Below are 13,394 nucleotides of genomic sequence, written 5' to 3'. Positions count from 1 at the left end.
TCTCTCTCTCTCTCTCTCTCTCTCTCTCTCTCTCTCTCTCTCTCTCGCTCACTCCCACTTTTTCAGAGAAGCTGATTCCTTCGCCTTGTCTGCTCGCGTAATAAGCTTAAGCGATTAGGTGTACCTTAGGGGCGCACCAGGCGTTCCCTTCTTCGACCTTCCAGCTCCTCGGTTTCCAGTCGGCAGGAGAAGCAGCCGCCACGGAAGGGGCAGCAATATAAACGGGAAAGACAGAGAGGGAGAAGGAACGCCAACCTCCCCGGAGAAAATTGAAAAAAGTAGAACGAGGACGGCGGGGGGCAGAGGGGGCGGGGTCGCGACGGCAGCAGCACCGGCAGGTTTTAAACGCAATTTAAATTTTTAATTGCGACTCTCCACTGGAGGGGAACACCTACGACTCCGTCCTTCGTCCTTTTCACGCCGATCGAGCTTCATCCCTTGGACTGAATCTCGCTTTACTTCGAACGGTCTCTTTCTTATCGATTCATCGTATTCTTTGCCGTTTGAGGAGGTTAGGTGCTCGAGACTGATACCGAGGGTGATAGTGGAGGATGCGTTGGGATCGGGTGAATTCTTGATTAATATCGGCGGGGCTTCTCTGATTTTTGTCTTGCGATATAGAAATTATTTTGCGATGATTTATTCATTTTTTATTTAATTAATATTGTAGTTGAAATGGGCTGTATCTGCAGGGCTGTTGGATGGGAAACTTATCAGGAGACTGACTTAACGTCAGGAGTGAATCGTACAAGAAGATGACCACATTGGGGGACCAGCTAATCTTAAACTGAGATATCAAACGACTCGATATTTCAACTCCGCCAATTTGAATTGTTTTGATCCAACTTTATGCATCTAAGAAAAAATCATATGTTCTAAAGAACCTTCTATCTCCACTCCATTCACGAAGACTGCAGTCCAGATTTGATACACCATTTCATCATTTCAGCAATCCACCTCTGCGATCTTTCCAGACCGCCCTCCAACTTCTTCGGCTTTGCAGAGGACGAACGCAACGTAGATGGCACATGTTAACGCGTCGATAACATCGCCCCGCGCTGGAACAAGTCTGGAACGTGTCTCTGGTTCCCGGGGAATCGAACGGGGCGATGTGAAAACCGAGTGAAAAATCAATTCCGCGCTTCGACAGGCAAAAAAGCAGGTGCTCGTAAAGGCTGCTCGCAGGCAGGTTATTATCCGGGCCGCGGTGAACTACGGCGGCGTGCAACCGCCCGGCAAGCGTGCCCCCGGGAGTCTAATCGATGCGTCGTCGCATGCGACTGCGTGCTTTTATCGCTGTCACGCACATAATTAATTTAATTTAGTTTAATACGTCGGGCCAGCGTCAGGCGGCGATTGCTGTTCCGATTGTTTGCACGGAAACGCTACCATTAACCCGCCCGCGCTCACCAACCAGCCACGACACTCGTATCCGCTGAATTCGTGGGAGAGGGATGGATAGATATTTATTGGCCTGGGATAATTTCCTTCAAGAACGTCGAAAATATCAGTGCACGACAGGATACGATACACAGTCGCGCGTGGAAGCAACCCCGTTACCGTGTTTCATTTGATTTATTTCAGAGGGGTCGATTGTTGACTCTAATTCACTTTAATATGTAAATACCTCAATAGATAGGCAAAACTGCATTACGAGAATATGTGCAACGACTAACAGCCTTAATATGTCTGTTGATCTGTTTCATGAATTAACTTTGCCATTCAAAAATTCAGTTGTAAAAATTTTGCGTATGCGTAATCTAGCTGAACATGTTACATGATGATATGCTGTGATTGTCTCCATTTTCTCTGATTGTTATTATATTGTATTTGATATCAAGGGCATATTGCCCGTAAATAAAGTATTATTATTGTTGTTATTATTATTATTATTATTATTATTATTATTATTATTATTATTATTATTAATATCACGTTTCACTTGCAATTGTGATTTGTTCGTGCTTGGCAAGCGAAAGGAGACATTCACACAAACACAGTTTATTAATCGAATCCATCCTGATCCGAATCGTAAATCGTAAAATTATTCCAAGTGCAATATTTAGCCCTTTTTAGAAAAGCATCTGTAATTAAGTAGCCTTTTCCTACCATTGGTTTATCAGAAAATACTGTGACATCGTGAATATTCAATCAGCCAGAGGAATAATGAATCTGTTCTGTCCACGGATAATACCGATTACTTTTAACAGCCGTGAACGTTAATATATGACAGGGAGAGAATTTTTATTTCGGTTCGGGAGCGAGCGTATCGGAGATGCAGTTTTATTTTCGCTCTCCTCTTTTTTTCGAAACTGTTTTCACGACGAATATAAAAGCCAATAGAGCGAAATTCGATTTGCGTGAATTACTGGTCCCGTCGCGTCAAAGGGCCGATGGTAAATTATGAGTGAAGTTTAAAGAATTTACGAGGGATTTTAATAAACGCTGAAGCCCACGAATCGCGCAGCGGCTCGATACAAGCTATTCCTTTTATGCCAGCTCGTTTCTTTTCGTTGTATCGTGGTAACACGATCGGGCCAAGCGGTGTCGTGAGGGTTAACGAGTTAATTCCTCGTTAGTCGCGTGACTACGATTATTTAAAAATCCACCAACGTTCGTTGTCTTCGGCCAGAAACCAGTGAAAAGCGTTTTCGATTCGGTGGCGTGTTAACGACGCGATTTTTTGTGTATGCCACAGAGGGTGAATTAATTATACGATTCATTGGTGGAAGTCTATACTTACTAACTACATTCGTGGATACCAAAGAGTATCATCTTTTATTCTTGATTCAATAGTCGAAACATCTTGATTGAGAGGGATTTAAATATTTTCCAATATTAAAACCGTTTTTATGATTATTATCGAAAAATACTATACGTTTGACCCATTGATTTACACACAAATCGATTGAAAATTGTTCAGAATAATGAACCTCGCCAACGAACTAAATATCTTTCATGAGAGGACCACGAATTCCCCTGAATTTATTTACTTCAAAACAACCAAGTATCTTTATCATTCCCAATCAATACATCCACAGTTGAACCATCTCTCCTCCCCTTTCGTCCTTAGATTCTGCTAAATCCCCAGTCACAATGACAACAATTTCACGGAGGACTCGAAGAAACTATTGCTAGATTTTTTACAGGGCGACTCACCTGGACGCGGACTTCCGGAAGATTGACTTTCATGGCGAGTTCCTCCCTGGAGTACACGTCCGGATAATGAGACTTCTCGAAGGCTCTCTCGAGCTCGTGCAGCTGGTAGGTGGTGAAGGTCGTCCTGTTTCGGCGATGCTTCTTCTTCCCGCCGTTCCCGTTTAAATCGTCCCCGCAGCCTGTCCCGAGCTCCTCGTCGCTGCCGCCGCCGGTGGAGTTGCAGCTGTTCTCACCTGGAACCCACGGGAGTGGTCAGGTCTCCTCGGAAACGGTCGTTACGGTTAATAGGTACGGTAATAGTGATCGATTTATCCAGTCCCAGCTATTACCTCTATTATGCGCGTATAATGGCAGCCATTACAAGTGTTGCCAGCGCTCGTGTGCTGGCACGGATTTCGCGCTCGATGCGTGATTTCTGTCCCTTTACACGAACAAACTTCATCTTTTTTTAAGGAAACGACTTCGAAAATTTGTGTGCAAGTAGTAATTCATGGGGTAACGCGAGCCTAGTTATCGTTAGTGTTATAGTTATCGTCGGGGGCCCCCCCCCCGCGAGAGTTAAATCATCGCTTGAACGAAATGGAGTGTGTATAGAACTGTGAAAGGTATCAGACCTTTGAGATCGCTGATTTCAAATTTGGAAACAAAATTTAGAAATTCAAAGTGGCTGATCCGATACACAGGGATAAAATACGAAAAATGACTGGATTTAAATGAAACTTGGTATATAGGGGTTTTTAAAAGTGTTGATTCTAAATTACTACTCAAAATTGAGAAATTAGAAATGGCAGAGTCAGTATGACGGTACAAAATGCAAAACTGCCCAAGATTCAAATAAAAATATTCCACACTATGTATGAATCTAGATCGCAAGGAGAGCATAAATATAAGCTGGATTATTGCGAGTAGAACCGGCGTACACGAAGGTTTTAATTAGTAGATTGGATAAGATTAGACTCGTTCATGTTCATTTTTTTCTCCGACTTACAGTTTAACCATTCGAAACGGCTATAAAGTAGACTTCTGACACGCGTCATGTCGCGACGCGTAATCTTTTCGCGATATTGTCAATTCCAACGTGCAATTACGAATACGCAAGAAGCTCAATTTCACACGCGGAAAGGTTTTCTAACGCGTGCACGATTCATTGCGCTCCCGCTCGTGCGTTGTTTAATTTTAAACCGCACCGTGGAACTCCTGACGATTATTGATTTATACGAAGTTGTAATTATTTCCTCCATTATACGGCGCATAACGCAGTAGCCATTACAACGGCTGTAATGAAATGTAACGGGGCCCGTGCATCGATGTGTGCATGAGATAAATTGCCGTTCTCGCATGGAATATCGTTGAATACTACGGGAATAATTAATTATCCATTTCGGTAGTTGAGCAAATCCAAATGAACTCGCTAAATATAAATACTTGATTTTTATTAATTCCCTCTCGTCGATCTAGCGCGACGATAGGATGTTTATAGAATCTGTGAATTATAATGTGATAATCGAGTATCATATTTAAATATACTTAGTCCGTTCATGGAATTGGCGATAGAGATCAGGCAAATGTGACAAGACTTCCGTAAAAATCGCAAGGGCGATAAAAGGCTGTTGGCTTGAGAAAGGTTGGACAGTTTCAGTATGCACTGACACGCGCGTTTACATATCGGGTGGCGCGATAAAAATTGATCAAATTATGATGTTCTAGATTTACTAGATACTCTATTGTAGTTGAAGAAGGACTCTGATCTAACTTATAATTTGGATAACGTGTCCTTCTTGAGGAACTTTGCTTTGTCTTTATCTTGTCCTTTATAAATCACCCCATCTTGAAACAAAACAAAGCAAAAATCAGAATAAGCAACTTAATCGAAAAATTCTTATCAGGGATACTTAATCGTCGATATAGTATCGATAATAAACGACGGAAATATTTCTCTAGCCGTTCACGCTAATTTTCAGAGGATTTACCGTGTAGCGACAAGTAGCTCGCTTCTTGGCGCGACATTTGGCCATTAAACAAGTTGCAGCAGGTAACCGCGTAACCTGCACTTTCGACAGACTATTACACGGTCATTTTCGTTGCAAATTACCGCCACCTCCCGTATTATCCGTCCTTATTATAATATCCAAGAACATGAACGCTCGTTATCAAGCAAGAAATTGATTCTGCGGGACCGCACGAGCGAACGAGCTCCCCCCACCTCGGCAACCGAACCATCGAGACGCGTACACTACTACGGATACCTATAAAGATTGCATCTGAGTATTTTCACCCGTAAAATAGGTCTTCGTTGTACCAATTTGTTACTGGTATCTTGACGAGTAATGAAATGAACATAAATCAAACATCCTGACTGCTAAATTTCAATTCCATTTGGTGGCACTTTCTGTAGTTTCCTTGCGTAAGTAATCTGAGAAAATGATTGTTAAATATGTTAAAGACAAAGTGTCAATCAGTATATAAATGAAAAGTCGTGTACTTTTTTTCATTTAAAGAAAGAGACCGAACCATGATTATCCCTCCTCAGTTCCCTCACAAATTCGAAAACGATCCAGATCTACCGTAATCGTCAGAATCCTGCATCCGTATGCCCCAGAGCGCCCAGATCGTTCCCCCATTAAATATCGTCGATTGTCTAACCCGGTTAATTTGAAACGGAAAGAGAATGGAAGACCATTTTCCGGCGTTCCTCATCCATAACCAAATTCAACAATCGAATCCAGCCGGGGCTCCAAATGATTCTCTTTTCGTCGGGCGCATCCCGACACCCCGTGGGGTGTATATATTCAGGCTCTCATTAACTGCATAATTAACCTTCTCTCGCGTCGCAGCGTAGCGCATTAGATCGAATTGTGGGGGGTAATCGGGTGGCTCAATGGCGGCGTTCCCGAACACACACGGACAGCTGCGCAACGAGCGCGTATCCTGCGTGCTCACGTGTGTCTGTGCTGAAACGGCCCGGTGCTAACCAACAGCCTAATAACCTCGCCTTGCCTCGTGATTGACGCGCCTGTACCGGCTAATTATCAACAACAATCAATAATGGCCCCCGAGAGTGCCAACACCATCGTCCTCCTTCGGTCCTTCGCTCTCCTCCTTCGTCCCCCCACCTCCTACGCTTGTGTGTATCCACGCTACCAGACACGGCCCCTGACGCCCTTCTTCCTCGAGGCTCTCAGCTCCGACGTCGATCAGGAGAGGGACTTCTGTTCTAGGAGACGACGATCTTGGATCTAAGAGAGGCCAAAGGAGACTGGACGCAGCAGGATTAATTAATAGCTCTGGGAGAATTGATTTCCAAATTGCTCGATAACGACGCTTTAATTTAAAAAGAAAAGTGGTGAAATTGGCTCGCTTCTGCTAAGTTGCTCGATGTGATTTCTTTTAGACCTTTATACATCTATTGAGACTTTGAGGAAGTATCCAATGGCAATTTCCATCGAAATCGGACTTATTAAAACCTGACGCCACTCCGGACAATGGTAACGTTGATAAGCAATAACAATCCCGCGGTCGTTTCGATCCCAGGCTTCCGCTCCCATTCGCATCATGCGCGATGATAGACGCGCGTCAGAAATTGAATTACGATGAAACGTACTGCGCCTGCGAGAAGCCTCTCCCTGGAAAGGGTTACGGGGTTCGTGTCGGAAGCTCGATCTCGCGTGATTGGTCAAAAAGTTGCGAGCCCTGGATCGACGATCGACGACTCGCAAATGAGACTGTCGAGTCCTCGAGTCCAGGGTGGAAGGAAGCCGCCAAAAATGCGTTCTGCTTACAGCAATCGTCCCAATATTCTTGTTTAGTGGTCAAGATTCTTTGGGAAGCAGTGTTCATTTTTGGCTTTCTTCATGTTTTATTTTTTATGATCACCCTATGTAATTTCTCCATATTTTCATATTCATGTACGAGTATTGTATCATCGCCATTATCTGCTTTTCTTTACTCAATTTTTTTGATCATTCTGACACTGCTTATTTTAATCATTCAATCCAGTTCATCTAACTTCACTCTCTTTCAGTGTTCAGGTAGTATGTTTAAAGGGTGGTCCAAGGAAACCACCTTCAAATAAAAGGTTTCACACCAAAACGGATTTATATATGAATTGTAATATTATAATCGAGAGAAATATATTCGTCTACATGATTACTCCCAACCAAACAAATATTTCCAAGTGACATTTGTTTTATTTCGTAAATCTTCTAAAACTTGAAATTTCACCAGGCGTCCCCTAGCGCGAAGAAAGCGTCCGCTGTTCGATGATTTTGGGATGAACAGAGAGTCGTCATGCGTCGGGAGTGAAATTAATGTGGATATATTATATTCGTACGGGGATATGGCGGTTTACGTAGGCGAGTATAGAATGCCCGCATAAATGGGCGGTATAAGCGCGCGCGCGCCAGAGCCTGTGTGGGTACGTCTGCGCAATAATTGGTTTCGGTCGGACAGAGTAACCATCGTGATTAAATTCTACGAGGCAGGTGCAGAGTGGTGGTGCGCCGTCGCCGTTGCGTTATATCGAGAGCACCCAATGTATCGTTCGAAGTGGCTCGAGTTTTCGTGGATTAAAGGCGACACCGCCTCGCAAAGCGAAAGTTTTCCCAGCCTAATTGAGAATCGGGAACCTGCGACTAGCGTCTGACATTAGAGGCCAATTCTACTTTTCCATGTAAATGTCCGCTTTTTGCGTCTGCTCGAAACGCGAATTGTTCCTTTACCGATGGTTGATCCTTAAAGACTCATACTACTGACGCTACTACTTTTCGCGTTTACTCGAAACGCGAATTGTTTCTTTATCGATGGCCGATCATTAAGGACTCATACTACTGACGCTCGTCGAATAATTTAATTTACTTCAATTCTTTTCTGTAGATGTATACATCGATCACTGATTCATAACTTATTCGTGAACATAGGAAGAATGTCACCTGTAAATGTTATTAAAATAAAATATGTCAGTTAGGAGAAGCTTCGTCAGTCGCGATTTACAACAGAATACATCGAGGATTTATCCCTTTCTGTCAACCTGCCAGTATACATTCATTAATCCGCCGTCAATCGAATAAGTTATGCTCGATTCCCGACACCTGGGAGTCAAATTCGCTCTGTTCGGGCGACGATCTGTTCCGTAGATACATTGGAAGGACCGTGGGCAAGTGAATGAGAAATCAAGGCGAGCTAAACAAGCGACGAAAGTCGAAATGTGTATAAATAGAGTCTAACTGTGCGAGCACTTTCATCGAGTGGTTTGAAAGCTGTTGTTTCGTACTAATTTGATGGCTATGATTAAGTTACTGGAGAGTAGAAACACCTATTTAACTTAACGTATCTTAACGTAATGTAACTTAGCGCTTGTTGAGAACCAAGTGTCGATCCCCGTTTATAATATTCAACAGTGACGACACTGATTGATCGTGTATAATTTGTATCATTTTTGCGGAACGTAAAACTGACTCAATTTCAGAACAACAAGTTGCGACGGTGTTCCACGTTCACGGGAGAGAAAAGATCGTATCGCGTCGGCGCGAAGCGGGTCCTAGTGCATTCCGGCTACTTAAGAGATTGACACGGGAAGATAGTATAATGGACAGAGTGGCCGAAGAGGAATCGTGGCCTCCCGAATCGGGCAGCGCCTCTAATGGGCCAACACTGATCGCTGATAAATTTCGAAACGCCACGGGGCAGCTTTTGATTCTTCTCTCGGGCCGCTAATCGAGTCAAAGAATCGATTAAGGAAGATAATGAAATCGCGTTAATGTGTTTATTGTCGTTTCCTTCCATGCCCCAATTCGAATACAATATGAACCCGTTCTTCACTTTCGTGGGAACTCGAGAGTAAAGAAGCTCATAGTTTTCTTCGGAAATATTTTTAAATTAAAAATACGATACTAAGTAACGTTAAATTATAAGCAGCGCGTGTAAACATACTTTTGCTGTATAGCTTCAGACACTTTTGTTACTTGAATATAGTTTTGCCATATATACTGTTTAATTCTGCGAGTTCACGTTTCATTTAATAATTATATTATATACATATTTACCTTTCATTTAATAATTATAAGTTCTTCAACAGTACATCCTTCTTAACATGTATATTTCCTGAACTATGTCGCTTGGCACCCAATCTCGCATGTACTCAACCATCTTACAACACTTGCCTAGGAAACTACGTAGTTTATATCAGATCCTACTCAATCCTTGGCTGATAATCCTTTCTGAAACAAATATGGCGTCCTGCTTCATGATACCAATATATTAATTTTCTTAACGTGTTTCTACAGGAAGCTGGCGACTCGAGAATAACCTAAGCCACGACCGGTACCGTCAGTTTATCGTTTTCGCGAGAGGATGCTTGCGAGGAACCCCCCCCCCTCCCCCGCCCCTCTCGCCACACCTAGTCCAGGTGAATTTCTGTTCCGTCCGCGACGTTGTTCGATGTCGCTTCGTCGTTTATACTTAAGCACGGCTGTCGATTCGAAATCTAATTTCCTTGATCGGCGTGGGAGGACAGGGCGAGACAAGGAAAGGCAAAACGAATGGTGGAAATAAGAGAAAGAAGACGGTATGCCGTCACACAGAGGGCTTAGCTCGCCGACCAAAGAGGATTACAGAATTTGTCTTCTCGTGGACCGTCACGAGTGCGCCTCACCACCGTCCCTCTTCCTCCTCTTCCCTCTGTCTCTCTTTCACTCACGTTTACCCCGATCTTTATTTTCTCCTGCACCACGAGGCTCCTTCTGCTCGTCCCGTCCCCCTTCCCCCTTTCCACGGTTTTTATCCCCGGAACGAAATGCAATGGCCACTTTGCGCGGCATAAAGTTTCGACGGAAATTTCTTCGTAAAAGCCACTGTCACCTGTCGCGGTCTTTAATCCGACGCACGTATCGATCCACGAAAAGTGTTTCCACCCCGCAGGGCGCTACCCTTTCGACGTTCATCCCGTTCAACCGATGTTTTTATTATCCTCGCGTGCGCTGATACCGCTGAGAAGCCCCATTACGCGTCGATACTCGCTCACGTTGGTCGAACGTCGCCATCCAATCGCGATCCCTTTAGTTCGCCACGCATCATCCCGATTTTGACAAAGTATCCTGTTAATCGCAGGTCGCGCAAAGGTAGACGCTATCTTGTCGACGATGATGTCGTATGTTTCTTGGACTCTTCTCTGCGATATCATGCAGAGGGATTTGTATAAGGAGATTTAAGATTCTACTTTTTAATAGAAGAGTGCTCGTGGTAGACTCTTAAAGGAGATTGGTTTAAAATAATTTAGGTGTATTAACACATTCGCGCCCGGCAGATATTTTACGTTTCTAACGCAGAGTACCGACGAAAATAATAAAACTCCGAAGCTGGACGTCCCAAATTTGTATCGTTAGGGCGAAAATAAAAATTACGAAATATGTTTTAAAATATCGATGTTAGTTTCATAAGTATTCGTACACTTAGGGTCTATTGAACAAACTTATCTAAATTAGACGAAAGTTCGACGTTTCCAAATAAATGTTTTATTATAAATATGTATAGAAGTAAAATTCACATGTGTATCTATTCGTAATGAAAAATTTATTTGAAAACGTCAAACCTGTTATTTAATTTAGATAAATGTCTTCAATATTTCTTTAATATTCAATTGTGTTGTCTGTTCCTACGTTCATATAAAGTACTTCATCCAATTTTCACTCCCTCGTCACTAATCAAAATTTCTTAATAGAAGCACTAGGTCAAATATATCCAACCTATCATATCTTAATCCTGAAAATAAACACAATTGAACAGAAAAAAATTCAATATTGAAACTAGGCAGATATCGAAGTAGCGTTTGTTCCCGAAGGAGTTAACACAATTTTATACATACAATTACATACATGCATACAATTTAATACCTTGCTGGAAGAGCTAGTACTAGCATGCGAGCGAGAATCAGGCTGATAGGATAATAATTTTTCCCGTCGCAACCGGTAGACGGTAGTCGAGCGATGAGTTTTATTCCCGGTCGAGTCGCGATTGAGAAAACGGCGAGAAACGAGGCGCGAAACTGGAAGGTAGAGGAAACGACGCGAACGTGATCTCTCGATTCTCGATTGGCGAGAGCAGAGTATCAGGTTCGTCGATTATTCGCGTACCGGGTATCGAATTATTAAATTGTCAAAGCGGTGGCGAGAACGCGAACGAGGTGAGAGAGAAAGAGAGAGAGCGAGATCGAGCTCGCGCGTCTTAAGTACGCTCGGCGAAAGGCTCTTAAGCTGTCATCAAGTTCTTGCGACGTGGATAAAATTTCCTTCTAAACGGGTCAACGTACTGGTAATCATCTCGAGGCGCGTTAATTGAAACGATACCGGAGTTAGAAATTGTCGAATCCGGGCGAGGGCACTCGCGCGCACTTGATTAATCGTCGATTGCGTAACGGGGTCGGTTAGGAATCGAACAAAAACTGTTCGTGTAAAGTTCATTTCCCACCGATTGTCAGCAATTTTACACGATTGGGGCGTGGATACTTTTAGGGGAGAAGTGAAGGGTTCTCCAAGGAAATTTTCACCTTTTAAGCTTTTCATCTTCCACGTTTGTATATTATTAAAACAATTCTGAAACTCCTGGAAAACTTCTTGTTCAACCGTGGTTCACCATTCTTTTTTCTTATATATTTCCATGATTGTTTCAGGTCTCTCTCAGACTACATAAAAAACCTGAGACAACCACGAATGTTTGATTTACTAAAAAACACATTATCCTGTAAAACCAATACAATCTACTCTGCAGAACCAGTTTATTTAATAAACGATCCGTATTCCACTTGAAATCGAGTGCGACTTACATCGTACAAACGTCTAATCGCCTTCATCGCGGAATATACTTCATATTTCAGTGTTTTTGCAACGCAAGCTCGTTGCGACTATTACAAAGCGACTCGTATCGTGAGCTGGCTAACTGCAATTTTCTCGCTGGCTAAAATTCACGGTCTCGTTAACGTGAAATGTTTCTTTGCGGCGTAACTGGAAGCCATAATGCAAAAAATCGTACGACAATGGCCGGTGGCGCGGTATTTTGTTTGCGTTCTTTGCGGAGGGATTATAATTCGTGGCGTCGCGTTGGCTTCATTATAATAGTAATCAACGCGGGTGCCCCTCGTTATCGTTACTACTTAATAATTTAATTGTTCGGTGGCGTGCAGCCTTTATTGGAATATCTCGGGCTGCATCGCGCGACGGTCGATCGCCGTTCGTGTGGGTTTGTTCGTGAATGCGCACCCGGTGTTTTATAAACGTGCTCCGGGAACAGTCGGGTAAGTGCCGCGGAAAAACTGATTTCGGCCAGCTAAGCATACGACGATAGTGGCATGAATACGCCATTTCTAAATTGTTCTCTTGGCGTCATTTATTTTTCTAACATATTTTACAAATGTTATCGTCGATATTAATCTCTAGCATGAGTAACTAGAATTGTACCAGGGTGATTTAATCTTGTCCTACAGCAGATACAAGCTATCATATTTATGTAATTTTATACGCTATTTTTATATGTAATGTAGTATCGCACCCCTCATCCTCAAGTATATGGAGTCAAATAAGAACACGAATCGTAACCTTATTTTTCGTAGAGACTCCTACAGTAGTTTCAATTTTTGTAAGAGTACAGAACTTTTCAGAATGGGGCATCAATCTAGCTACTTCAGGTTTAGATCATCTAGTGAGCATTTCGGTTTCCACTCGAAAAATGAACCAAATAAAGCCATTCAATTTCAGAGTAGAACTACTACAAGCTCACAGAAAATGTGCATTATTAATTCCGCATTCGTGATAACATAAACGAACCTACAACGGCTTACACCTCTACTTTACATCGCCTTTTCCTAGCACTGAGTGTAATGTAATAAATTTAATGTAATGAATGAGTGTATTGTAGTCCCGCGCGACTGTAACTCTCAGGAGTCTGCAATGAACCAACACGTAATCGAACGCTTCGCGAGGTTCGAAAGCAGGCCAGGAACCGGATCTCGCCACGCAATAAAACACCCCGTCGTGCAGAATGTACCTACTAATAATTTAATTGTTCCCAGGCATGCGAGGCTTATTACAATCTCTCCATCGACGTCGTGCAAGCACGAACCTGAATTCTCGCGTACACGCGTCTCCGAGCGAGTCGACTTGCCCCAAAACTGATCGGGATACTTCTCTCGAACAGTAGAATCGGTCTACACGTTTGATCAGAACATTTTCAGACTCACGCGGATGGTT

The 13,394-nt window shown here is 43.0% G+C and overlaps 1 protein-coding gene across 1 annotated transcript in view; it reads right to left on the bottom strand.

Moving 5' to 3' along the window:
• Window positions 1-13,394, bottom strand: part of LOC128890605 (retinal homeobox protein Rx1-like) — a 48,933-nt gene that overhangs the window by 24,037 nt on the left and 11,502 nt on the right. Inside the window, exon 2 of the mRNA XM_054149259.1 lies at window positions 3,160-3,392. Within this exon, the coding sequence (XP_054005234.1) occupies window positions 3,160-3,392 (233 nt within the window). The remainder of the gene's footprint in view (window positions 1-3,159; window positions 3,393-13,394) is intronic.

The sequence above is a fragment of the Hylaeus anthracinus genome, unplaced genomic scaffold (genome assembly GCF_026225885.1).
Source record: "Hylaeus anthracinus isolate JK02 unplaced genomic scaffold, UHH_iyHylAnth1.0_haploid 12001, whole genome shotgun sequence".
Taxonomy (NCBI): domain Eukaryota; kingdom Metazoa; phylum Arthropoda; class Insecta; order Hymenoptera; family Colletidae; genus Hylaeus; species Hylaeus anthracinus.
This window is presented reverse-complemented; position numbering and strand designations above follow the sequence as displayed.